We start from the raw sequence: 26722 nt of genomic DNA on the forward strand, positions 1-26722 counted from the left end.
CTTAGCTGGGAGTGGGGGGGAGGGTGCCAGCAGTGAGGTCTTAAATTGCCTTAAGCCAATCATAAGATCACACTCTCAGTTAACTAGAGTACATTGTGTGAGGTATGGAGCTCATTGTTGGACCAAATTCATCAACTGCTCAAGTGTACAGAGCTTTTTTTTTTTTTTTTAAGGCAGAGTTCTTTCTGCCCTTTTATAAAAACCATATTTTTGTGAATCTCAGTTTTACGTGGAGGTCTGATTTTCAGAAAATACTGTACTTGCGATCAAAGGACTTTGAACACTGTATTGTTGGACACAGTTTGAATGCTGATATGCATTGCACAGCTTTTGATTTATTGGTGGATTATTAAATGGAATTTTATTAAATTACTACACCTTGCAACTCTGTATAGAGATCCGAAATTAATACCAAAAATCAGTATCTGGGTTTTCGCCAAGTACAACAAGCCATATCTTTATTTAGAAAAATTTTATGACTGGGAAGGACTTACGTCTTTGCAAGGCTTAAATCTTCCAAAATGGAAATCTGGAGCTGTTTAGAATACAGCTCTTGTTGTGTTTCAGTTTTAAGCCATCTTTTTCCCCCCCTCCATTAAAAGTCAGGCAAGTTTGCTTAATTCTGCATACAATATAAAATAGTCATCAAAAAATTAATGTAATAGTTGAACATTTTTAATTAATGCTCCATTCCTGTGTTTTTCCACTGGACTGAGTTTAGCAGCGGCATAGGCAGCTACTTAAAGCCCTGTATTTTACCCAGGTGATGCAGACTCATTTGTGCCAGTAGTATCATTGAACTCACTGGGACAAATCTTGTGAACAGCAGCTCACTGTTATGATTAAGACTTTCCCACACAGGATTTTCTGATTGTTCTTTTTTCTTGCGTGTTTCTGAAAGATACAGAAATATAATCAACAGCTGTCCTGTCCACAGATCAGGAATACTTTTCAGGGTAATAGAAAAAAAATTCTCCTTATTGTTTCTCCACGGACTTCAGGCCCTCTGTGTGATGGAACCTTTTGAGTCCCTAGATGGGGAAATGGAAGTAGAGTTTGGCTTTTGAGTGAAGACAGCTGTTGAAGATGCCAAATCGTGTGAATCTGTTTTGTGGTATGGACACATGTGCAAAGCAAACTGGACTGAGACTCCAAGACAGCTCACAAATTGTGGTAAACTTTATGTGGGAGGGAAGAGGGGAAATTCCAACCACTGGCCTCAGGGAGAAATGGCTCAAAATTCCTATAACAATACTTTATGCTAAACTTCTCTGTTCTAGCTTACATAGCTTTTTGGTGAACAATTGCTTCAGACTGCTTTGCATGCGCTGAACTAAAACCAAGTAACATTTGCAGAAACTCAGGATCTCAAACGCGTCCCTTCCAGGTGTTTTTCTCTGAAATTGTCGCTGTTGCCTGCACACTCTTAAATGTTTTTGTTCTTTGTGAGTACATATAGCAAGTTAGGAAGTGAACTATGGAGTAAAGGATGAGTGTGAATTTGATGTAAATGAGGTTGAAAAGCTGGTATCTCTGATCAGTATAAGGGTCCTGTGCCAGATTTGGATTCATTGTGTAGTGTGCATGAGTGCATCCAGAAACGCAAAATGCCATCTTGCTCCATGTATGAGCAATAGGTAAAAGTTTAGGATGAGTACCAGAGTCCAACCTCTAAAAAAATCAGTTAGAAGTCCCTGGCACCATCATGATAGATGGAAGCACGAGCAAGCAGAGCTAAGTGTTGCCTATTTCTGCCATTTTATCACTAGTCTTGCCATAATAGTGAATTTTCTTCATCCCTGGAGCTGTGTGAATACATTAACATTTTGCCATTCTTGCTTTCCAGCAAGTTTGTAGGTAAAGTTGTAGTTGATGAGAGCACTGAAATAAGACCTCTGTGCTCTCCAGAGACTAAATAATAAGGACATTTTAAAAAATTGAAACTGACTATTTGTAACATTGCAGTTATCAATATAGTGTATAGCATCAGCAGCATATTTGGGGGGAGCAGAATGCCAGGTTGCACAAACACCATGCAGTATGAAGAGTAAAGAGCTTATGGAGAAGACCACAATATTGGTGAAAAATCCTTATCCTTGGAAGCATTTATGAAGGCTTGCCAAACAGTTTGCTTGCTTGCTTGTAACCATGGTATGAAAGCACCTGCTGTGGATTCCTACTGTTTGTTTGTGTGAAGATCCCATATATCTTCTTTTTGGGGTTGGAGACATTTTGTGCTAGGTGCTTAATATACAGTAAAGCACAACTTCTGCTTTGATATGCCAACAGGCTGCATAAAGCCTGATAAAGCATGTGAGTGTTGCAAAGAGAAGGCAGCAGTGTCACAGAGACAGGATTACAAAGCACAGCTAGAAACACAATGTGGCACTCAAGTCCCCTTTTTTTTTTTAGCCTATTTTTGAAGGGACATGTGATATGCCAGCTGTCTTCACATTTTTCAGCCCTTTGCCCATGTTCAGGGAACTTTGATAGAGAAATGGAGATCTCAGCAATGTTAAGTTCCCACAGGTTTCATCAAAATCAGCCACTGAATGAAAGACAGAGGGACAAATTTTTGTCTCTATGGAGAAAGAAGACTGATAGGAGCTCGTTACCTGTTCTTTCCAGCCTACAGCTGGGCAGTCAGCACACAGGCAACACATACATACGTTTATACCAAATGTGAACTGCTTTTTGTCTGTTAGGTAGTTAGGGGATATGTGAGAAAGCTGAAGTGCTGTCCGTAAGGAGATGGGGGAAAGAGGGAACAGGGACTGAGGGTATATTCATGATCTAAATAGCCCCTGACTGCTTGCATTGCTGTGATCAGTTAGCAGCTTGACTGTGAAAGAATCAAAGAAGTTTGTTTCAAGGATGTAATGGAAGACATGGCAGTCATCTAATTCAAGAGCATTTCCTCCATAATGGTCATTATAGAAGCATGTCTCATTTGTTGACAAAGTGGTACAGCAAGACAAGTTAGCAGAATGAGAATGATCTTAAAGATAAGCACACTGGCCCACAACCATTTCTTCTAATTTAGTTGCATAGCTGAGGTGCCCAAGATGGAAATGTAATTACCCTTGGCCCCCACTCAAGGCAATGGAAAGTGATGGGCCCCATCATCGGTTTGATTGTCTCTCAGCATTGACTACAAAAGGTGTGCCAGATAGCCTCCAAATAGAGGGCATCTTTCAGGTGCCTAATTTTCCACTGGATGACTTTTGGCCACAATGTTTGTGTTTCCTGTGAGTGAGAAGGGAGTATATGATTCTGAAGGCACGATGAGATGGTGATCTTGGCGCTGTTGACTGGGCATGACTACAAACGGGTGAGGGAGTGTCAGGGTGCAGTTTCAGGATCAGTTTGAGCTGCATAGCTGCATGAGTACTCAGGCCAACATGAGGAAGTAGGCAGGAGTGCGTGGAGAGGTGAAGGACGAGAGAGAGACGGTTCCCTTCCGCAGCAGCATAAGATGATCATGATGTTTTACCCTTTGGTAAGTCAGCACAGTGGAGCAGGTGAGGAAGGGACTGGAATTCCCTGAGAGCTGTGGCACTGTGGGGAGTTTCAGTAGAGACTTCATGCTACCAAGGAGAGCTGCAGTTGGTACACCCTCTAACAGCAGAGGTACCAGCTGATAAGAACTGCCATTGCCTTTAGTTGATCATGCAGTGCCTGTGTGGGCATTAAGTACCGCTTTTTGGTAAGATTCACTACTGTATGGTTGATTGCATGTTGTACACGAAGGGCAATGACATCTCCTTGAAAGACTGTTCATTTTAATGTATCAGAGAAAGCCTTTATCTCCAGTGGGCAGACAATGAGCTTCATTTTCCAGCCTTATTTCTGCTCAGTATGGGTTCTTGGCATTCAAGAGTGACTGGATAACAGCACAGAGCACCTGTGCAGACTGAACATGACTGAACATGTTGCATTACATGTCAGTACGCTGGTCTGCTACACATTGTTTATACTACCTTAGTAAGGATAGAGGAGGGAGCATCATGTCACTGTTATCTCCAACAGAGAACACCCAGCTGCAGCTCCCCAGGAAAATGCTGCTCTGATGGGAGCATGAAAGTGGTTTCTCTTGTTTCTCTTTTTTGCAGCTGTGCCATGCAGATCATCCCTTTTCTCATTGCTTCTGAATGTCCTTCATGAGTTTGAGGTGGTGCACAAAGCAGGGCACGCTGAGAAACACATTATCCTGCAGTCTTGCATTTGTCAGATGCCGTTAAACTCAGGGGAAAGAGAATGGAGTCTCTGGTGAATCTGTCACATCCTGCTTGTTCAAAAGATTATTGATGCTGCATAATTCATCAAAGCATGACCTACCAGTGGGTTCTGCTGCCAGAGGTGGTCAGTAACCACTTCTATCACAGCTGCCTATAAAATGATGTTGCTTGTTTATGAAAATAGCCTCTCTCTTTGTGCCTGCCCATGAGCCTTTCAATTACCACACCAAAAAGGATCAATCTTGCGTTAGAGTCAAATAAAACATGAATGTCCCGTTCAATGAAAAATGCAAGTATTTCAGCATTTGTTTGTGTTTTGGAATGGGATTAAAATAGGAAAATACTGAAATTCCCTATGAAACAGAAATCTTGAGAAGTCTCAATTAGGAAATAGTATAATGTTTTGTTCTGACATTATTTATACAATTAAAATTCTTCTGCATTCCCACAGTTGAAATATTTTCATTTGTTAACAATAAGCAAAATATCTGACAATGATCTGTAATGATTTGTTTTGAATTATTTTATTATTTCCTGGTAACAATGTACTGCCTGATGGGAGCTGTAATTCAGGAGCTTCGCATGCTCAGTGTGATCCTCTCTCCCTTCCTGGTTTTCATCCCTTATAGAGTATCGCACAATTTGGTCAGAATGAAATCTGAAATCTTACTGCCTCATGTAGCAATAAGGGAATCTAGCGTGTAGGGGAGAAGAGAAGTTCCACCTTTGGTTCCCATCAAACAGCATGCCACAACAGGAAGCGGCAAGTTAGCGTTCTAGTGTTCGCAGCGCAATGTTGTGGGTCAGCTCAAAAAATTATTTATGTCAAATATTTGTAGGTTGAATATTTTTTCTCAGTTTCCTTGATAGAAAATGTAGGTGCCTGGAAATTTGAAATTAACTAACAGTTTGCAAATGCATTTTCCCATGCAGAAGCTGGGGCTGGGATCCAGTCTGTCTCAAATCTGTCTTTGCCTCAGACTACATCCTAACTCACGGACTTTCCAGATTTGTCTAGCCATGTAGGTGAGTCTGAAGGATCTTTGGGTCTATATTTTGATTCACCAATACAAGCTTAGAAGGGATGTTTTAGGGAGACGAGTGGTTATCTCCTCCCTAAGCTCTGTCATGATGTGAATTTAGGGAGACAACCAGTTTGGGCTAAGTCCACTGGAGAAGCCTGGAAAATGAGGTGTCATTAAGGCTTCCAATGGGAGTGATTTTTTTCTGAAATAAAAGAGTGGTTGTAGCCCTCCCCCAAGAAAGGAAGGGCCGTGGGCTGTTCATGGATGACAGCTTCAGGGAATGCATATCTGTGCCTCCCAGGTTGTAAAAGAGGGACCAGGCTGCCAGGCCACAGCCTGATAACCGCGGTAACCATTCTCCACCTCCTAGAGCCAGGTACTCAAGAGTCCAGGGTCCAAAAGGCAGATGCAAGAGAAACACTTCTCTAATGTGGCAGAGGGGAAACCTCTACTCCTTTCTTCTGGGGATGTTTTGCCTGTGGTGTGGTCTAATGTGTAAAATTACATACATATTCCACGGAGAAGGGGCCGCAATTCCAGTCCTGCCTAATTCCAGCTGAGCATAGCTCCCAGGGCTACTGACTTAGTTATGTTCGCTTGTGCTTGCTTCAGCATGAGGAATCCTGCATTCCTGGCCAGCTTCAACAAGAGTGGTGTTACCCAGATACCGCAGAGGCTGAGCTTTACTGCATATCCCCCCTCTGAAGGAAGCAGATCACTTAACTCATTGCTTCCCACCTTGTGTATAAGTGTTGGTGTCACTAAATCACTGCTGCCACAGCCATCCCACTAGGCACCTCTTGTCAGGGGTGCGCTGAGTGGTCTCTGGATGCAGAGAGGCTCATCTTGTGGAGGCATCTTCCTTCTTTACAGAGAGTGAGGGGAGAAGAAAGAAATTAGGCAGGCAGGATCAGTCTCTGTGGGTTTTTTCAGAGGCAGCAGCCTCTCTCCAGGTAGTGAGCAGGGAATGAAGACAACTAGTCTAGACAGACTGGTCCCTGTTGTGTCCATCCCCAAGACAAGGCAACTAGAATTGCACTGAAGTACTATCCAAAAGAGGCAGCTAGCACAGACCGATTTGACAGCACCTGCTGCTTTCTGTCAGAATATCTTTCTGACAAATAAATCCTGATGCCTGGGCAGGGAAAGCAGGAGAGGACGAACAGAGGGCAAGATAACAGTTCTGCTTTGCAGAACTTTCCTTTTCTCTGCTCTGGAAGTTAAAAAAGTGTGTAGTTAAATATTGCATCAGCAACAAAATAACACATAAAGACCTATCCAAGGCTTAATCATAAAACAGGCAGGTCACCTTCAGCTCCCTATCTTGGTGGTATTTTCCTCTTAGCAATGTTAGTGCTTTGCCAGCTCAGAAGGAACTAATTCCCTTCTGTCATAGGAAAAAAAAATGTAATAGCTGTGAGAACTGTAGAGCTTATTTTCAAATAGATGCCTCAGCATTTTGATATTTTCTGTGGGATTAACTAGTAACACAGGAAGGCTAATACATATGCAGAGCTTTCATTTGCTTCTGTGACAATTTGCCAGGGGGCAGATTGAACTATGTCATGAGAAATGGTGCCATTTCCTCCCTCCCCTGTGAGTTGCAGCAAAAAGACTTGTTACTAAGATAGAAACAATTTGCAGCTTGTTGTCAGTTCAGGGGAAGTTTCTCTCAGCTTCTTGTCTCGTATTTCTGCTTTTCTTGTATTTCTGTTTTTTTCCCCGTTTCTAAATGAAAAGGACTGCCATTTTAGAAATACAGAAGCCACATAATGAGAGGTGTAAAAGTGGCACTCATTTGCAGTAAGAGTATCTTTGCTAGCATAAAATAGGTACTGAAGCTCTTTCTGTACTGATGTTAATAGTTACTTCTAGTTCAAAAAAGGATGGTTTTCTCTGCTGTATGTATCACCTTAGCTCCTAATGATGGTTTTGTGCAGAGCTTTGGTGGCCTTTCCAGGGCTGCCTGTTCTGGTGTCTGGTGCTGATGGGCCCAGTCAGCGATAGCTGCAGAATACTAATTCCGGTGCTGGCTCCCCCAGGGCTTCACTTTTGAAAAATGCTTTAGACCATTCAGTGTCCATGCACCATGCTGAGCAACAGGAGGGCAGAAAAGCCATGCTCAGGGATTTTTTTCAATGCAAAACAAGAAGCCCACAGGAACGATGGCTCTTTGCTTTGCATTGTTGAGCCCGGGCTTCTTTCAAAGCTGCAGTCATTTATATGCATAAATATCGAGCCTGTCGCTTGTTGCAGACTTTGATAGCATTTGTGTGACAAAAGAAATGGCGGCAGAAGAGAGCTGAACATCTTCTATACCAATCTTAGAAAACGAATGACTGCGTAGCTATGGTGATTGTTTTGTTTCTAGTTTTATTAGATCACTGTCCCGTCCCGTCCCCCCCCCCCCCCCCCCCGTGACTACCTGCAGGGGATATATCTAAAAATTACCTACTAGTAACAAGTGTTACAGCAGAGCCTCCTGTGACATACTGACAGATTTTTTTTGTTCAAGTTTTGTTTTTTTCCATTAACCATGTGACAGAGTCACTCCACATCACCCATCTCATGCAGAGATAAAAGAACTTTGCTGTAATTGTATTTTTGATTATCTGCTTGTTTGTTTCTAAATCTGCTCTAGGCAAAATACATGCTCTGTATTTGCTCTGCATGCTGTGTATTTCAGGAGCTCCTAAATTGAGGCTGGTGGTATGTTCACTGGTGACCTTTGGAAAGCTACACAGTTGCATTTAGCTTCTCTCCATGTCTTGCGGCTATTCTGCATTAAAGGCAACTAAAATACACTGCTTGTATAATACTGGTTTTTTCCATTAAAGCAATTGCTGAAGTATCGCAGGAATGTTATTCTGATGCCAGAGAGGAGGAGGGAGAAGTTCATACGATTGCCAATAGGAGGGGAAGCAGTCTGTGAAACAGTCCCTCTATTAAATGAGGTCTGCACAATGAAAAGCTTGGGAAGCCTTTCTAAGTCTTCACACATTTAGGCTTTTTGCCTAGGCTTGAGTCTCATACATGCAGGTAGTTTCAGAATACCAAATAGAGGGAGCCATTTCAGCAACAATATCCAGATTACCTGAACGGTGTATTAAGCTGTCTTGGATCTTTTATGTGCACCTTTCTTGGCATGCAACTGCAGCAGAACAGTAATGACAGTTTCTCCCCTGCCCTTCAACCAGCCATTGCACTGCTGCTGAGCAGTCAGAGAGCTTTTAGGGGCCAGGGCATATAGAGCCCCTTTGAACATTCCCAGTACTGACTAGAGATTTCTTTTTTCCCTTGAGTTAGTGTAATTTTTTCTGCTTCCTGCTTTTACCAGTCTTCCCTAATCTTATAAAATCCTTGAAGCAATAGTATTGTTGTAGTCATGATGTCTAAAGATATAAACAGTGTAGGATTTGTATGGAGAGGTAATATCTTTTCCTGAAGAAGGGCTTGTGTGCCTGAAGGCTTGTCTTTTTTTTTTTTCCTAGCTCTATCAGTTGGTCTAATAAAAGATATTACCTCTCCCTACAAACTTTGCCTTGCTTATTAAAACAGTTGCCTTCAGGACACAGAGCACTCTTAACTTGGTGGAAAGCTCCAATGGCAGGCTGGTAGAGTGGAGTTCAGTGGTGTAATTTCCATGCCCCAAGCCACATTGCACAAATTAAAACAAAATAGGATGAACACTGTCCACCCCAATCATTCTGCACATTATTAGTGCCCCTTCCATCCGCGCTCTATATCAGTGTTTTTGTCTTTCCTACCTGTCAGCTGCTTGGGCAGTTATTTTCTAGCACAGAAATTCACTTTGGGTAATGTCTTTTGGATGCTGCCTCAATAGAAACAGTAACCGTTGTAGTATGCATGATAAAACTTCTCTGTCTTACTGGTTATTTTGTTTGTTGCTATATCTCTGTACCATATTTTTACATTATTGTAGGTGAGCTTGAGAGAGAGGAAAACAAAGCCCGGTGTGACTGAGTAGTCTGTTTCTCCTTTAAGGATCACCTAAATCTTTACAACAGTCAAGGAAATTAGTAGGTTTAAAATCCTAATGGATATTTTTCTTTTTATACTATCAGGTGAACTTTCTGTGGAAGATGTACAGGACCCATTCCTTGTTAGTGTACATATTATCACAGACCCGGGAGAATCTAAGACTCTCCAGCAAGCCATCGATAAGCTTCTAGCCTGGATCCATCCAGACCTCCAGCTGTTTCGAGTCTCAGAGAGACGAGTGTCACAAAAGTGCAGGACGCAAGGTAAAGTTGGTGTTTCTCAGCCAGCCCTTGCCATCATTCTATTTCTGCAGGAGGAATATGGAGAAGAACCGATCTTGCAACTCCATGAAACCTTTCAGCGGCCACCTTGGCATTACAACCACACAGAGCGAGTGCATGGGAAGTTCCTGCCTTACATGCCATGCAGCCAGGACTTCTACACTTTGGCTCCAGGGACTCCTCTGTGGGCCATTCGCCCGGTACATTATGGAAAAGAAATTATCCGCTTCACTATATACTGCAGGAGTGAAAACTTTGTTGACATTTTGAAATTGTATGAGTTAATCCTGAAAAGACCAGTATGTCAGAAAAAAGCAGATTTTTGTGTTTTCCCAATCTATTCTAACATGGACATAGACATTCAATTTTCTTTAAAAAAACTCCCAAAGGGCCAGATTCCAGCCCCGATGGAATCAGCAGTGCTGGAGTTCAGAGTGAAAGATGTTGGACAGCTTGTTCCTCTCTTGCCCAACTCTTGCAGCCCAATCAGTGAGGGCAGGTGGCAAACTGAAGACCACGATGGAAATAGGATCCTTTTGCAGGTGAGTTCAGTACACAGAAAAACAGAAGCATATTTATTGATTTTATGCAGGAAAGCTTAACCGAAGACAGCAACCAGGAAGGGAGGCTTTTCTAGTGCTCTGTCCTAGCTGGAAGAGCCAGGATGTCACTGCTAAAGAAAGAAATCAGAAACCTTACTGTGTGTGTATAACTAATCAGGAAAGCAGCTGGTGATACAGTGCAGATATCAGTCAGCTTCAGTTTACACAAAGAATGATTTGAGATGAGGTAGTTGTTTAAAAGAATGAGGGGAGAAGGAATTACAAGCCCAAGTGGAGAAATGATGGCTGATGGGTGTAGTTTTATGAGAAATATGGGCACTGACAGAGTTTTATAAAACAGCTCTCAATCAGCAGATTTTTATGAAAGAGAAGTGGAATTCCTGATGGTACATGATATTTTCTTGAATCAGTTTGAAAAAATGGGATGACAAACTGCACCTCTCTTCTGCACAGTGATTATCATTATGAGGAGAAAGATGGTGAAGGAAAAGCAATGCACCTTAAAGAGCAACCTAGCAGACACATTCCCATAGACCCTCCTTTAGAGCTAATATTAGGTGCTCATAATCAGATCCTAAAAGAGAATTTATTTATGAGGACGTCTGCAGTCATCATATCTGTGCATTGTATCAGCACGCTTCACCACACTGCATTCAAGGGAGTTAAATGGCATAACAAGCAGCAAGCTTTTGATTGCTCCCCTACTCTGCAGAGGGGTATGTGTGGCAGTCCTGAGAGAGGTTAATGTGCATTCCTTCACTGTAAAGGTGTTTATTGCTGCTAAGCATGTGAATCAAAGAGCACAGACCCTCACCTTTAGAAGACTGCCGTCTAGGCTCTAGAAAAGGGTATATTTTAAAGTGAATTTCATTCATAAAGCTTGCCAAATTATCTGGCTTTATTTCTGCAGAAGAATCATTGTGGGTATGATCCTTCTGCTGCATGGACCTCTTGCAGAGCTGGGCACATACCTGCCTACTGCAGCACAGTGCCTCTGGGTACGTAGCTGCGTGAGTAAAAATCCCATATACCGGGCCTCTGCACTCTGGTGGGTCATATCCAGGTGGTGGCAAAACCCTTTGCCTCCTGGCGGATGATGCCCACAGAGATGCCTCGTGCCAGAACTGAACAGCACACGTGCAGGGCTCAGGAGGCAATTCAGGTTCCTTGCCCCTCTGCCAAGTTAGTCACCAATTTGTCAAGATGATTACTGGCACTGTAGGCATATCTGTGTTAGGCTGAGATAACTTGCAAACTTAAGTTTACAAGACCCATCACAATACTTTTACACAGTAACCACTCATAGCTACATCCATTTTTCTGTTTTTTCTGTAGATCTCGTCTATGTGGTACAACTTTGGTTTATGTGATCTTGCACTGGTTTTGAGTAAATTAAAGGGAAGGAAAAAAAATGAGAGGTCTTGTAAATAAGGCTTTCATTTCAGAACAGCAGATTTTGAGAAATAACAGGAGGCAGGTAGTACAGAGGAAAAGCAAGACTTGCCAACCACCAGTCTGAGGTAAACCTTGCAAACAAAATTAAAACAAGATTTTAGCCATATACTCAAAAAAGAAGAAAACACTGTTGAGTGGTCCCCAAATTAAATTATTTTTTTCTGCTTTCAGTGAGGATGATTATACTGAACAGGAGGGCAAAATTGCAAATGGGCACGAAGTTATGGAAATGGAAATTATCACATTGGAAGTGCAGTGTAGCAAAAGAAGTTTAATATATACAAAATAGAGGAAAACAGAGACTTTGGGTCTGAATTATGAAATTGTAAAGTCATGAAGCCTAGGTCCTGGTATACAGGTTTTAAACAAGTCTGTAGAATCCAAAGTGGAGCTGTATAACAGTAGATATAGAAGGAATATATAAGTATATAAGAAGGAATATATCACCTGTTTGTGCTCAGGTGACTTCAAGTCACCAGTGCAGCATAGCCATGAAAAGAGAAATGCAGTCCCAAGCGTATATGAGACGTAGTATCCACTATGGAGTGTGGGAAGTGCTCGTGCCATTGTAAAAGATACTGCTGGCCTCACCCATGTGCAGTTCTGGTGTCCAGAAAGGTGACTTTAGACAGGAGCGGTACAGGGAAGGGATCACAGCTTGTGCACAGGGATGGAGAGACTGTCTTACAAATAGAAACTGAAAGAGTTGGGCGGCCTGAGCCTAGCCAAAGTAAGTTTGAGGGAAGCTCTGACTATCCTTTAAAAATATATCAGAAGGTAAGCAGCAGGGATGGAAAAAGGCTATTTCGCTTAAGTGACTCTTTTCGGCACAGGAAAAAAAGGCTGGCAATAAACAGATTTCAGCCAGCAGTTATTCATATTGATGGCCAACTTCCTAACAGCTTCCCAGCAGGTGTAAACAAGTTAATACCTTAATTTAAGACAGGATGATCATCAGTTCAGGAAAAGGGATTATATGATGGAGCACGGGCTATAGGAAGCTCTGAATTTGGTGATACATGGAGTCCTTGTGTTGTTTTAACTCATTCTAAACTAAAAACAAATTATAATACCTACTTTTTAAAAGTGAGGTACAGGAGTTCTCACAAAGTGTAGCTGTTAATAATAATAACTTTCATCTCTTCCCAAATATGTGAATCTAAGCAATGACATCATAATATTTTTCAGCCTGCACATCAGCTGGTATTCAGTAATCAACAGAATGTTTTTAATTGCTGCATATTGATGCTATGCCTCTCTACAGATGAACATTAGCAGGTATGCAAGTATGCCTAAAATGATAGATTTACGTCTCCTCTTGAGAATAGCAGGCAGTATTTAATGTTTGAAACTTGAGTATACTACATGATTAGACTAATAAGATGTGACTTCTGTGTTTTTCTTGGTATGCTTACAGGGACTGGGATACTTGCCAGCAAGATTGATCCATGTTCTTAACCCATTTTGCAAATGCAGTTATCAAGGGGCTTAGATAAAGTCAGTGCAAGAGAAAATAACGTTATTCATGGGCAGGATAAGTCTGTTTAATATCAGAGTCCCTATTCCTTCATTTGCAAGAAAGCCTTTCAAAATTATTTTGTCATTATCTTTTCCACATTGGCAAGTTAACACTGAGGATCTGTATCTACCTATATACCAACTGAAGCAAAGGGATGCACCTCAATTGATTTTAGCAGGAGAACGGCTTAAGAGCATATCTGCATCCTGGAAGAAGACACCCGTGTTGCTTCGCCATTGCTAAGCCCAGAAGCAGGTGCTCTGGGGAGCTGTTGTAAGAGCAGTGGGAAAAATGTGTGAACAGAGTAGCTAAGAATACATCATGTACTGCTGGTTTTATAGGTCTTGTCCAAATTCCTGGCTGCCTATGGGCTTAATCCCCGCAGAGACAGCTGAAGAGCTAATGAATTTGCATGCCAGGCAGTGCAATGTGGGAAGCAGGAAAGGTTAATAACTGGTGAGTTAGCTTGGCCATGCGTGTTTGGGAAGCAAAAGGTAATGACCAGAGAGAAGAAAGAAAGTGCACAGATGGCCTCCTTAAATTAGGAGGATGTCTTTGGACAGGGTAGGAAAGGAACCAAAAAAAAGCATTTTGGCAATATTTTCTACATGCTCTGTGTGTTGTGTGCACATGCACATGCAGACATACTTGGGGGGAGGGAGGAAAGGCAAATGAATGTCTCACCGAAGTAGTGGCTCAGTGCCTATGCATAGGATGTACTGCCATTTTGGATGCCCAGGGATACCTGAGACACCCAAAAGAGGTCTGGCAGACTAGACCCAGGACCCACAGGAGAGCTGTGCCCTTCTGGAATGCCAGCAGGCAACCCTAGGGAACATCAAATAGTACCTAACACCTACGTTCAGGCACCTAATTCACTCCTGTAACAACCAATTTCATACTGAAATCATTCCTCCTCCACCATTTCCAGCAGCAAGGAGTGGACAACATTGCTGGAAAGCCAAGAAAAATAAAAATCCTGGGCTCTTTGCCATTAAAGATTATACTGATGACCCTGTACTGTTTATGGGGTGGGTATTTTCTGTCTAGTGTTGCTTTATAGAACATCACTGAAATAATAACGCAAAAGTTAACTACCTGCAGGTTTTAATTAGAAGGATTTTTTAGCTGAGTTGCTGAGGGAATCAGACAATCTTCTGGTTAGGTATACTGGGAAACTGTATTCTCGCGTTCAGATGCAGTACAATCATATTCAGAAAACATGGTTTATTAACTGAAGCTTTGGTTCTGAGAAAACATTGCCTGTGGACCCAACCATTAAGTCTCATTAATCTGCTGCTATGCTATCTGCAAGCTCAGGTCTCTGCTACCTTGGAGATTTCTCCATCGTTTGGTGTACGAAGTGAGTATCCTACATCTGTGGTCAGGCAGTATTCATCCACTCATGGTTTCATGAGGTGAACTACAGTCATTTATGTATTAGCTCAGTATGTAATTGTTGAATATGTCTGGCATACAGACATACAAAAAATACAAAATACAAAAACATGTGGTTGCAGATGTATGCCGTCTGCATGCCTAAGGACATTCTGTGATAAGAATTTACAGTGCAAAAGACTTGAAGATGGGAAGTAGCATGAAGATTATAAGCCTGAGTGGACATCAGCAAATGTGTTATACAGAAAAAGGAATCAGAAGTTTATAGCTGAATACCTCTTTGTTTATTCAGTGTAATATATACAGGTGGTGAGATTCATGCTCTGCTCTTCATCCCCTTTTGTCTGGGGCCATGAAGAGAACATAATTGCTTTTATTTTTGCCAGCTTACTTAAAACATGTATATATCTACATGAGAAGTATAATTGTTGTCAAACCTCACACCCAAGATGGCTGAAAGCATAAATTAGGAGTGGAAATCAGGAGCAGAAATCAGGAACTGAAAGCAGAAATTAGGAAATATTTTTCCGTGGTTCCCAACTGACCGAGTGTATTTTAGGCTGAGAGAAGGAAATGGGGATTGTGCCTTCTTACACAGTACTGGAGACTGACCTAACTGAAGCAAGGAGCTGGGACAAGAGGACTCAGAAAATGCAGAGAACACCCTGTCTTAGATATATGGGCAGCAGCAGTAGGTGTTACGTAGCTGCTGAGGGTCAAAGTAATTACTGGATCTGAGGTTACAGTAAAACTCTTCCTTTTCAACTCCCAACCCCAACTCGGACTGAGGGAAACATTTTATTTTCCTCTGCAGCATGAGGAAAAGTTTGTATCCCAGGCTTATCTTGGCCAAGGAGAGCCAAATCCTGCAGGCTGAGGAGCCACTTCTGTTTCTTCCCAGACATTTAGGGGACAGATTGACATGGTCATGGTTGCATTTACTTCAGTTGACCTAATAAATGCTGCCAGACCACTCCTGAGTCTGCATTTCCTTTCTCTCACACAAAGCAATGTTCCCTCTCCTCTCCTCAGCCTCCAGCTGGGTCATCCAACATTTGTATGATTTTGATAAAACATGTAGATAGTCTAGGAGCATTAGTCAATCCTCAGCTGGTATAGAAGGGCTTAGGGCTTTGAGGCACCTAAGTGTCCTGTGTGCCCTGCCTGAAGCATACAGTGATTTAGTCTCAAGAAAACTGAAATGCTTTTGTCTAGCTAAAAGGTCAGTGGGCTTAGTAAAGGAATAGCTTAATGATTTGTGAAGTGATAAACAGAAGATCAGACTGGATGATATAATGGACCTGTCTGATCTTAAATTCAGTTAAATTACGTAGTCCCTGTTACTCAAAAGCGTCACCAGCTACGGACTCTGGGAAATAAGTGAAAGCAAGCATAGATCCACTGTTTAGTCTTGAGTCACTACAGTTAAGTACAAATAGAGAAAGAGGAGCAAGTAAACCAGGAAGCAGAAAAGGCAGAAAGGAAAGACAAAGATGGGAAAAGAAAGTGTACTGTTTCAGGGAACAGTTTGGTCTGTGAGAAGAAAAATGGAGATAAGAGAAGAACTGCAAGTTTGCTTAAATTAATAGTGCAGATAGAGCAGATTTGAACCCAAAGAGAAAAGAAGGGCAGGAAGAGCATAAAGGACAAAGAAGAATGTGTAAGAGGGGCCTTTACAAACATTACTTTTAATTTCTGTTGAAACTGGTGAAAATGACAGACTTATGGGATAAAAATTGATTCAGTCAAGGCAGATGCCTAAATATGAATTAATTAATCCAAAAGTCTAATACTAGTCTCCTGTTTTTAAAAATCTTGCGCACTCAGCATTTTTCCTTTGCTTTTAGTGCCTTAGGTGTTCGATTCTTCTTAGCACTAATTGTTTTTGGTGGGGACACAAAATCCTGAGCCGAAGTCATGGTGGTCTCTCAACCAGGAAGGGATTTTTCAATTGTTTTTTCTTCATTGCAAGGTACTTTCTCTATGTCTTTTCTTTTAGGCGATTATCTTTCATGGCATAGCAAGATCTCTGATGACTCCATACCTTTAATACATCCAACAAAAACTATTGACAGTGAATGTCTATAGCACTACAAGACACCCACCCATTTTAGTTTTGTAAACATAGTACATGCCACTTTTTAAAATATATTCAGTTCAATTTTAAGTTGAATTTGTACATTTTGTTTTTTGATATTCTGCCCTTCTGAATACATTTTGCCTTTCAAGTAAGACCTGTTAAGGGAGTCTCGTTACTTTGTGTTCCTTTGAGGTATGTGATCTCAGTTTTGTCAAGAATCTGTGAGACTATGATTTCTCAAATCTGAGAAACTGTGATTTCATCAACTGTATTCAGAGCTGGAGAGGAGCAGAATTCAGAATTCTTGACATCAGGTCTCCCAGCTGTTGACAACTGTTGTCTTACATTTTTTGCCTGGGTATAGACAAATCAATAAGTCTTCTCTGGAAGATAAATAAAAAGAAATTAATGTCTTGTCAGTTTTTCACTAGGAAAAAATTATATCAAGGACTAAGTTCTGCCACTTTTTTCTCAAATTGAATTGTTTGTTATTTCTGGATCAGTCCCAATGGTTTAAAGCAGTTAAATGAATGTCATCGAACTCCTGTTGAACAAGGATGACAAAATCTGATGTCATTGCTGTAATGACTGTCTGACTGGGTTCTGATCTGAGGCCTGTTGGCAATGCTTAATACAGATAATGTACAATGAGATCAGTATCTACTTTCTTAAAAAGCAGATAAAATAGACTACACAAGCACTCATGAATTTTTCTCATCAGGTATGGGCAGCCCAAGGGAAGCTGAAAGTACATTTCTGTGAAGTTCTCCCCAGGTTGTTTATTGAATTGCTGCATATTTGTCATGAAATTCTTTTACAGTATATTGTAATGTACAAAGACTCTAAATCTCTCCAGGCTTCACAAAGATTTGTGCAGAGATTATAAATGAATATCAGATTAGCACTAGTTGAAAAAATTTGTTCTAATAGAAAGCTAATCTATTCAATCAATAGCCATTTTTGCCATGCATATTTATGCAAATGTCTGACATATCTCTCCCCGTATTTTGAATTTCAATCCAAGTCAATTTTTCAGATGTGATAGAAGCTTGTGTCAGTGGCACATCAGTTTGTATTGAGTCTTTGTTCTGTCAGATGGCTGGTCCCCTCTCCAGCATCTCTACCGCTCGCATTTCTGGCGGGCAGCACAGCTGTACCAGACAGTGCCTTCTCAGGCTGCACTGAGATAATAGCCAATGCAGAAAGCAAGCTATGGGGAGGCTGAAGATAAAGAATAATAGGAAGAAGAATTAAGAAAAATTAAAGCTGATAGAACTACTTCTAAAATCAAAGGAAAACTCATGGAGAGGAAAAAAGCCGTTCTGTTAAAAAGAGTAACTGAGTGTGCATGACACTGCCTTTAACACACACAACCATATTTTGCTATTTTCAGCACCCCAAGACCCAAGCAGCAGTGGAAGATCAGCGTTTTACACTTGTTTGTCATTGTTTCTCCTTGTGAACAGTCACACAGGGAAATGCTGTTTGGTCCTTAAACTTCATAGAATTGTAATGCACAGTATGATCAAAATAAAGAGGAGCAATAACATGAACATGCACACTGTGTGCTGCTCTCCATGTACAGTTTGAAGGTAATCTGAAGGAGCACAACCTGTGGCCTTGGCACAGGACTAGGAGCTGGGTTTGCCTGAGTTTCAATCCTGGCTAAAACACCGAATCCTCTCTGTGATCTCTAACAAGCCACAGAATGTCGATACAGAGAAGTCTTATTAGTCCACATAATCCAGTTTCGCAGAATATAGGATTAGCCTGTAATCTCCATTCATTAGTTTTACCTCCCGTCTCCCTTGTGAGATGGAGCTTCTGATGCACCTGTAGCACAGCTGTGCAGTCCAGCCTCCTCACAGTCAGGAAGGCTTTCAGTTGTGTTGCTTTATCTCCCCCTGTAATTTCAAGCATGCATTCACCCTTTCCACCCCTATCATGAGGAGCAGCATTGGAAAACAGGTCTTTAGATCATAACATTTCTAAACAAAAAATGATCAAGGTAAGCAATTCCTCCCATAAACAGGGCTGTTCAGAAATAAACTGCATTAGTGACGTTTCCCAGCCTCTCCTGCCAGGCCAACTGGACTTGACCAAGAGCTATGACCCAGTAGCAGGAACAATAACAACAAATACCTTGTACAAAATAAAATGCTCTTACCCATCCACAGAAATGTGAAAATGGCTAAGAAAAAAGTGTTAAAAATAACCAAAACCTGAAACATCTACCTTACCTAAAATAGACTTTTCTTCTCAGTTTAAGTATGTTCCAGTAAGGCCACATACTTAAAGCTATTCGGCTGCATGGGGCAGGGTGCCTCTTCCAAGTGCTGCCACTTAGAACTGCATTTCCCCTCTCCTTTGAGTCTCTACTTTTTGTCTGCATCTTGGTTAGAAAGTTCCTATTTAAAAGCCCTCACAGTTTCTAGCAGGGGTGATCCGCCTCACCTTATCGATCTATCCTGGCAATGACTTGCCATCTGCTCCACTCTGCTGCAGGCAATGCCTCCGGTAAGCATCCTCCTGAGTCCTGGTAATTTAGTCCTGCCTGTAGTCATTGTGTTGCATATCTACAACCAAAGCTAACGCAAGCTCATTTAGCTTGGAGGATCTTTCAATATTAGAAAGAGCTTAAAACACCTATTCTTCTGTCTGTGCTTTAATCGGACATGGGTTAAGAGTTTATTTCTATTAATAAATTACACACGCCCAGGGACATTCCCGGGCACTGAAGTCGCTGACATGGAACAGCGCATGGGTGTGTTTGCAGGCCAGACAGGACACCTATGATTAGGCAACTGTATCAGACCCAGTATTTCTCAGTGGCTGTTGAGGGACCAAGTTAATTACTTGTTCTTTGAAACACGTCAATAAAAAGTTGTGTCAATAGATGAGAATAATAAAGTAATACCATCACTTAAATCCATGAGACTTATACCAGTGTCCAAAATATCTTTGCATAAACCAAATCAAAATAAACCTACTGGAGTTATTTCTGTAGGACTTGGGTTCAGCTGCAATTGTAGTCACCTAAAGTGATGTCTAACTGCAGATATTTTTATGTGACCTACACTCTGGCTCACATTGTAGTCAATGGATATCTGGTCAGTACAATCCAAGGATCGAGAGAGCAGTTCAGCTAACAAGATACAGGGGTCTCCTTTAGGGAGAGCTGAATTGCTCTCCAGGCTCCGTTAGCTGTGTTAACTAGACAACTAAATCCTAACTATGATGTCTGTGGGCTCTGTTTTACATATACAGACAGACGGTATGGTCTGCTGATGATAAAGGTGAGGCTTTCGCACTGCCACAGAACTATCCCTCCCACAAGTGTCTGATCTGTCCCAAAAGTTCTGTGTTTTCTGATACAGCTTTGTCTGGAGTTGCTACCAGTGCCCGTGGCCCCAAAGGCCTTACCTTTGCAAGGGAGTTCAGAGACAACAAGACTGCACTTGCTTGGAGTATTGAGTTCTTTAGGTGCTTGATGGGCTGAATTATCAATTACATGTGCTTAAACATGAGACGATAGCATAAAAACAAGCCATTGCCAGGCTATCCACAATCCTCTCTCTGATAGGTAAAAGTATATAGTACTATTATCAGTTGATCAAGTGTAGTGATTGATTCCATGTAGTTTATCTGCTATCAGAGCTACTGCACAGAAGAGATAAGAACTCTTGCTTAGTGCAAACAGCAATATAATGAGGAATGATTTCTTGTACAAACCCACCAAAAGAATGAGATGATTCATTTGTGTGCTGCCAGCATATAGTACTCTTTTGGGTTATCCAAAAATGTCTTTGGTTATGAAACAGCTGGTATTTTCTTCAGGGACACAAGTCTCTTATTTTGCTGAGTAATTTCTAAAGCAAATTAACTCACCTGTTGCAAAAATGAAATAATGTTGCACATAGAGGTCTAAATTTGTTTATAGTAATGTTTCCTTAACAACTTGACTCATTTTATTTGACTCTTGCACTTTTGATTCTTTATCAGTTAATGAAACTGCTACAGCACTGTTGTTAATTTTACTCATTAATTCATTTAATTATGCCATTAAGGAAAACAGCTTATTATATTATGCAAAAATAGATTATGAATTAACATACCTCATTAAGGACACATTGGAATATATTTATCTACAATGCCTAAATGAACTCCTAGGTTTTGGCTGTCCTATCAATCACCTCTAGCCAGGCAATCACAAAGGAGCAAAATTTTTTTGCAGATGTGAAAATTCTTTTTTGCCTATAAAAACAGTGCCATAAGAAAAAAAAGATAAGTATGACAGATCTGTGTTACTAAGACAATACAACATGCACTAGGAAGATGTCATCAGCAGCAATGTAGGAAGCTCTTTTAGAGATGGGATTAAAAAAGACCCCCTGGGTTGCCAGGTTTCATCCCTTTCTGTCACATCATATAATCTCCTGTGTAAACTGATAAAGCTCCACCTTTATCTGCTTCTCCCAGCAGAAGGTTTTTGCACTTCTGTTGTGATTATAAACCTTTTTTTCTTGTGCAGTTTTAAGCTTTTTAATGGATAGTTTGTTCATCCTTATTTTTTTCTGTGCCTGCAACTTTTTCAGTTTGAATTTATTCTTTTTTTTTATATGGGTGACGAGTCATGTGCAGCATTCCAGATGAGACCTTAGTGGTGTCCTATGTACTGCATTAATACTTACTTAAATCACTTGAGACTGCCTGGAATCATGTTTCTCACAGCCTTGTCACTTTGATAGCACATAGTGACTAGGATACCTTATTCTTTCTTGTCTATTGTTTCTGACTGACAAGTGCCATAGCTGATATTATTGTTAATTCTCAAGGGCATGATCTTGCACTTTGTCCCATTACTTCCCTTCCTGTTTGGAACAAAAATCTAGAATTTTGTATCATGTGATAATTTCCAGTAAGAAGAATTTTAAATGATTTTTTTAAAATGGAAATGGAGAAAAAGGTCCTGCTTGCTTGGCCACTAGGGACTCAGCTGAGTTGCCCACACAGCCACATCTAATGCCACGTGAAATACTCAAGGCCATCTGGCCTCCTGCTGCTGAGGGCATTGGCTCCCCATTTATCACAGCTGCTAGCTTTGCACAAATTCTGAAACACCTGGCTTGTAGACAACTGAATCCTACCCTGGGAGTGAGATTCAGGTCCAGGTTCAGATCGTGACAGTCAGGTAGGTGTCTTTAGTCTGAGTGTCTACACACAAATTAGGTATCTAAAGCTCTCCTTTTAGTTATTGGGAGCTAGTTAACACAGCAAGTGGGTTCTAGAGCACCATTCAGCTAACTGAAAGTGAAAAAGAAAATGTGAAAGAGAGAGTTGAAAGGAGTGGTAAGTTCCTGTTGAGGCGAGGGAGAATGAGGTTGCTATGCTAAAGGCTTTTTGATCTTTTGGAGGGAAAAATAAAATCATTTGCACCACAGTAAGAAATGAGAAAGAATAATATATAACATATTTCTAGTCTCTTCATTTTTGTCCTTTAGCTTCCACTAAGACAGTAGTGTTAGAAGACAGAATATGAATGAATCAGAATAAGTCAACAGTAAGTGAGAATTCCAAGCCTGTGTAATTCAGCCCGCAAGGCAGGGCTCCTCTACCATTTATTCTTGTTGTCTTCAAGGCTCCTTATGTAAATATTTGGGATGTTGGCAGAGTGCTTTCTCTTTGTTATTGGAGTGAAACATTTGCTGTGAGCATAGTGAATGAAGTCTGCTTCATAGTTATTTGCAGTAACAACTCAGCAATGGAGACTTATGGTTGTAAGACTGCCAATTCTGCACTGATATGATCTTTCTTCTTTTCTTCTCCTTCCTGCTGCAGCAAGCACATAGTTGGTATAGGAAGTCTGCAAAGCAGAACAAGCTACTGTGTCCATCTGTGTCAACAGATTCCTGCTTCACCACTTTGCCAGCCTGTCTTTCTCAGAGCCACCAATCTGTCCCTGAGCAACCAAAAGAAATGGGTCAAAACAAAGTGCAGCATGCAAATGGCCTTGGTCATTACCTTGGTTTCTCCCAGCAGGACTTGAGGCACAGTGATCGAGGAGACTTCACACGCAGATCCAACAGTGCTTCCGGCATTTCCTGGTCATTTCAACGAAGCAAGTCTCTGTTCTGCTTGCCTACAATGAGCTCCTCTTCAGCCTCAGAGACTTTTCATTTCAGCGAACCATTTCACTTTTTACGTACTGGGTCACCTGCAACCAGGTTAAAAACATGGAGATGCAGCCCCAGGCTTAACATCGATGACTTAGAGGGTGCACAGGAGACTGATGTAGACACAGGGAGGAAGCTGTCCTTCTCAGATCTGTCTGTGGTCTCTGCATACTCTGCCCTCAATGGATTTTGCAGTGACTTGGAAGCCTCTCTTCCCCCACAGAGGCAAAATATCACTAAGACTAAACAGGCTGCTACTAGTGGAAGACCCGTGTCAGTCATGTGCAATACCTTTGAGCCAGTGGGTGGTTCATTGCCTTCTCTCTCCGAACGGTCTTCCAGCTTATTTGTATCATCTTCAGTTTCACCTTCAGCATCTCTCTCCAAGGAACCCAAACAGTCCGTGAAAGCAACCCGTTGTTCTCTGGATGATCATGGTAGTGTTTGTCCAGCTTCACCAACTAATGAAGAAGAATTTTACATCTGAGGTTTCTTTACCTTACAACTTCCAGGTTATATGTGTTCTTTTGTGAATGACAGCAGTGGACCCACCTTAAGCTTGCAGAAAGTTCCTCACTGAGAAGGTGATACAGCAGAGCATGCTAAATATTTGAAGAAAGCACTCAGATACCTCAGAAATGAGTGCCCCTGAAAATGTACAGTAAGGCAGTCTGATGTGGGGCCAGTACCTTTGTACTGGAGAGGAAGATCTGCGCAGAAGCTTGTCCATGGCAGTGCATGATAGATGGCTTCTATAACCGACCCTTGGACTGGTGGTTAAGGAAATTCAAGGAAAGGCACATAATAATCCAGTTTTCCATTGCAGAAACTGAAGAGTGATTTGTGACACCAAACTGCTTTAACTTTTCTGAGAAATCACCTCAACTCAGAAAAGAAGGGAGTAGAAAGGGGTCTTCTTTCCCCTTTACAAGTTCTGAAGGCAGCTCAAGCAGAGCAGGTCCCAGTAGTATGACTCCAGTAAAGTCAGAAGAGAAGACACCTTCATGAAAGGTTTCTTCTTGAAAGCCTTCATGTGAAGACACACATGCTTTCAGCTAACCTCAGAGTTTACAGTGCTGAGGGGGAAAAAATCTTCATTCCTTCCACAGGGAAGAAGGTACTCTACTCTTACTTTGACAGTTCAAGTTGTGGAAAGTGCCAAGAGGGACACCTTATGGAACATTTTCTACCCATTTCCTCAAAAAGCCCAACCTTTCCCATGGGAAGGGAACAATCTGGCCTGTTGTTTGAACCACTTGTGTAGTCAGTGGTAAACACAAGTAAACGATGTTTACTACTTTTTAGCTCAGGCAACACAGAGTTTACTGATTTGAAATACAGAACAAGTAAGATAATCCACTGTTTTTATGTATCACTACAGCACCAATTTCAAATATACAGCAACTCCCTACTTTTAGGGTGTTGTTATTTTACTGTTAAAATTACTTCATGCAGAAATTTGTTCTTCGTATTTCCAGCCCAAGGACGCTTGTTTCTGGGCAAAACACATTTCTACTCAAATATGTCTATCCAAAGGGAAAATAGGTCAAATTTTATGGGTTCTGGCTTTTCAAGTTTTATTTTTAAAATTTGCATTCTTGATAGCCTGTTTTGCTCCAATTAATTTTTTATTTTAAAAAAAGCAGGGAAAGCGCTGTTAATATGACAAATAGCTAAGTACCTTCAACAGGATTTAAGTCATGTATACAGAGTGCATCATGCATGTCCTAAAAACTTAATTTTGTGCCAGAGAGATGTGACACTAATTGCAGCTGTGGTCTAGGCAGTAAGAAAATGATATTAAAAGGTGTACGTACAAAGCTGTATGTAATCTATATACAGATGCAGAGATGCTGAAGACATGATACACATCTGGGGAGAAAAATGTTTGTTGTATTACCAGGGAGTTTTACTCAGAGGAATTGCTACTTTAGAAAAAGCACATACATACTCTAAATAATAGTTACAGAAAGTAGAACAGCTCTACAGGCCCATTCTAATCTTCTAAGTAAATGCACAGTTTTTACAAACAATTCCGCAAAAGAGTCCGAGGGAAATTCCATGCAGGTTTATTGGGGAGGAGGGGGAGTCCTGTTAAAGGTGTATCTCAAATCCAGAAGAGGCCAAAGGGATTGTCAGGGTCAGGATAATACTCCTTCCGGCTTTTTCCTTTTGCTTTCATTTTCTCCACTTAGAGAATGAGGCATCATGAGGCAGGCCTTGTTTTTTTGTAATAAATACAAAATAAAAGTAGGAAATTTTATTCAAGCTCTAAGAGCATAGGAGGTTATCAGCCTTCTCCTGCCCTCAGAACTGTTTAGTTTTACAGCAGTTGTTGGTAAAATGTGCTGTTAAGAGAGAACTGGAAGCAGCAGTATCACCAATGAAGGATTTGTCATGGTATGCATGTGTTTATCTGCTCCATAGTCCTTCTAAGTCCATGGAGTCTTTCCTCTGACTTTAGTTACCTTTAGATCAAATCCTCTTAGAACACAGTGGACCTGATTTATCCAAGGTTGTGTTCCATACTATTGTTCGTACCCTGGCAAAATATGTGTAAAACCCTGTCAGGTCAGACCAGCAGTGTTTTCCATCTATCTATCTGTAAATGATTGTGCCAGCAGCAACACCAAGGACAATCAGGCTCCACAGGTTTAAATTTGTGATTCAGGAATTTTCTTTCATATTTGTGGTAGTATAAAAATAAATGATGAAATAACATTCTGTATCCATTGGGCAGCCATTTTTTCAACACTAGCTGCTTCCAGATGTGACAATCAACAGGGTATAGCTGGTTCAAACCTGTCAAAAAGTTTTAATATTCATTATTTGGAAGAGAATAAAAAGCCTTTTCAAAATATTTTAAATAATACAGATAACATTTGATCTGAACAGTATATCAAAAATTCTTCAGAGAACTGGTTTCAGCTGATATGTCTATTAGATCCTGGAATCATGCCAACATTCAAACTCTTGACAAAAGCTGATGGGGACTATTGATGGAGAGGAGGCTTTGAAATGTCTTTCAGCCTAGAGCGTGCTTCTGCGATAAGTAGTCCACCTCATCTGGGGCTGTATCATGACATGGCAGGACGCACTGATATTGGAAGTCTACAAGCAAGCACAAGATAGCTCAAGTATCAGTCGAGAGGCTCATGTGCGATATTAACCTGCAACTGTACAGACATATAAACTCAAGATTTTACCACATTTATACTAACAGGAAGAAAACCAAATTAAATTCCACAGACTATGAATTTGTATTGTCTCCATTGGTTGTCTCCCCAGTGTTTCTGTTCTGTTTACTGATACTTGCCTAGAAATGAAAGTTTTAATTGTTTACACTCATGGTGCATGTAACCAAATTTTTGAATAATTCGGTGTTCTACTGTCAGAAAAAAACTGTGATGATAATGTACTGAAAATGTTTTGTCTGTAACAATGGAACTCAGATCTGGAAGAGTGTTTCATTGAAGGTAGGATTCATTAATACTCTTTCCATTATTTAAGAAGGGGCTGGTCTGTAGAATATGTACAAGTTTCATGGCACTTACTTATGTATCATGTTTTGTGGTTAAATTATGAACAATGTCATTAGAAAACTGCAAGTTTTCCTTGAACTTCTCTCCTCCTCACCCAGAATGTGTTGCTTTTGTTAAATAAAATAGCGACAAAAGGTCAATTGTGCTTAACCCTCTGTGTGTTTATTTATGAGGTATTGCAGACTCGCTGAGTATTTTAAGTAGGCTTTGCCTGACTTCAAAATGAATGCAGTGACACAAGCTCTCCAGTTCTTGGCAGTGCATGTCAGTGGGATAATTACAAAATAAACACAACAGAAGTATTTTTATGTTAGACTCAGCTTTCCCTCTGCAAACCAGATCTTTTGTTTCTCATTGTATTACGGTAAATCATTTGCTCCAGTAAAACTGAATGGTGAAATAAGAGCTGTGACAAATACTGGTAATCCTGCATGCTTAAATCCCAT

General features: G+C 40.9%; 1 protein-coding gene across 2 annotated transcripts in view; it reads left to right on the forward strand.

Annotated features, from left to right (window-relative positions):
• The window catches only part of FAM124A (family with sequence similarity 124 member A), a 44705-nt gene extending 20807 nt beyond the window's left edge, over nt 1-23898 (forward strand). For both annotated transcript variants that reach the window (XM_026108482.2, XM_026108483.2), the window contains 2 exons: nt 9349-10088; nt 22400-23898. In XM_026108482.2, coding sequence (XP_025964267.1) covers nt 9349-10088; nt 22400-23221 — 1562 coding nt within the window. In that variant the 3' untranslated portion in view covers nt 23222-23898. The remainder of the gene's footprint in view (nt 1-9348; nt 10089-22399) is intronic.
• Nucleotides 23899-26722: the final 2824 nt, after the last annotated feature.

The sequence above is a fragment of the Dromaius novaehollandiae genome, chromosome 1, assembly GCF_036370855.1.
Source record: "Dromaius novaehollandiae isolate bDroNov1 chromosome 1, bDroNov1.hap1, whole genome shotgun sequence".
NCBI lineage: Eukaryota > Metazoa > Chordata > Aves > Casuariiformes > Dromaiidae > Dromaius > Dromaius novaehollandiae.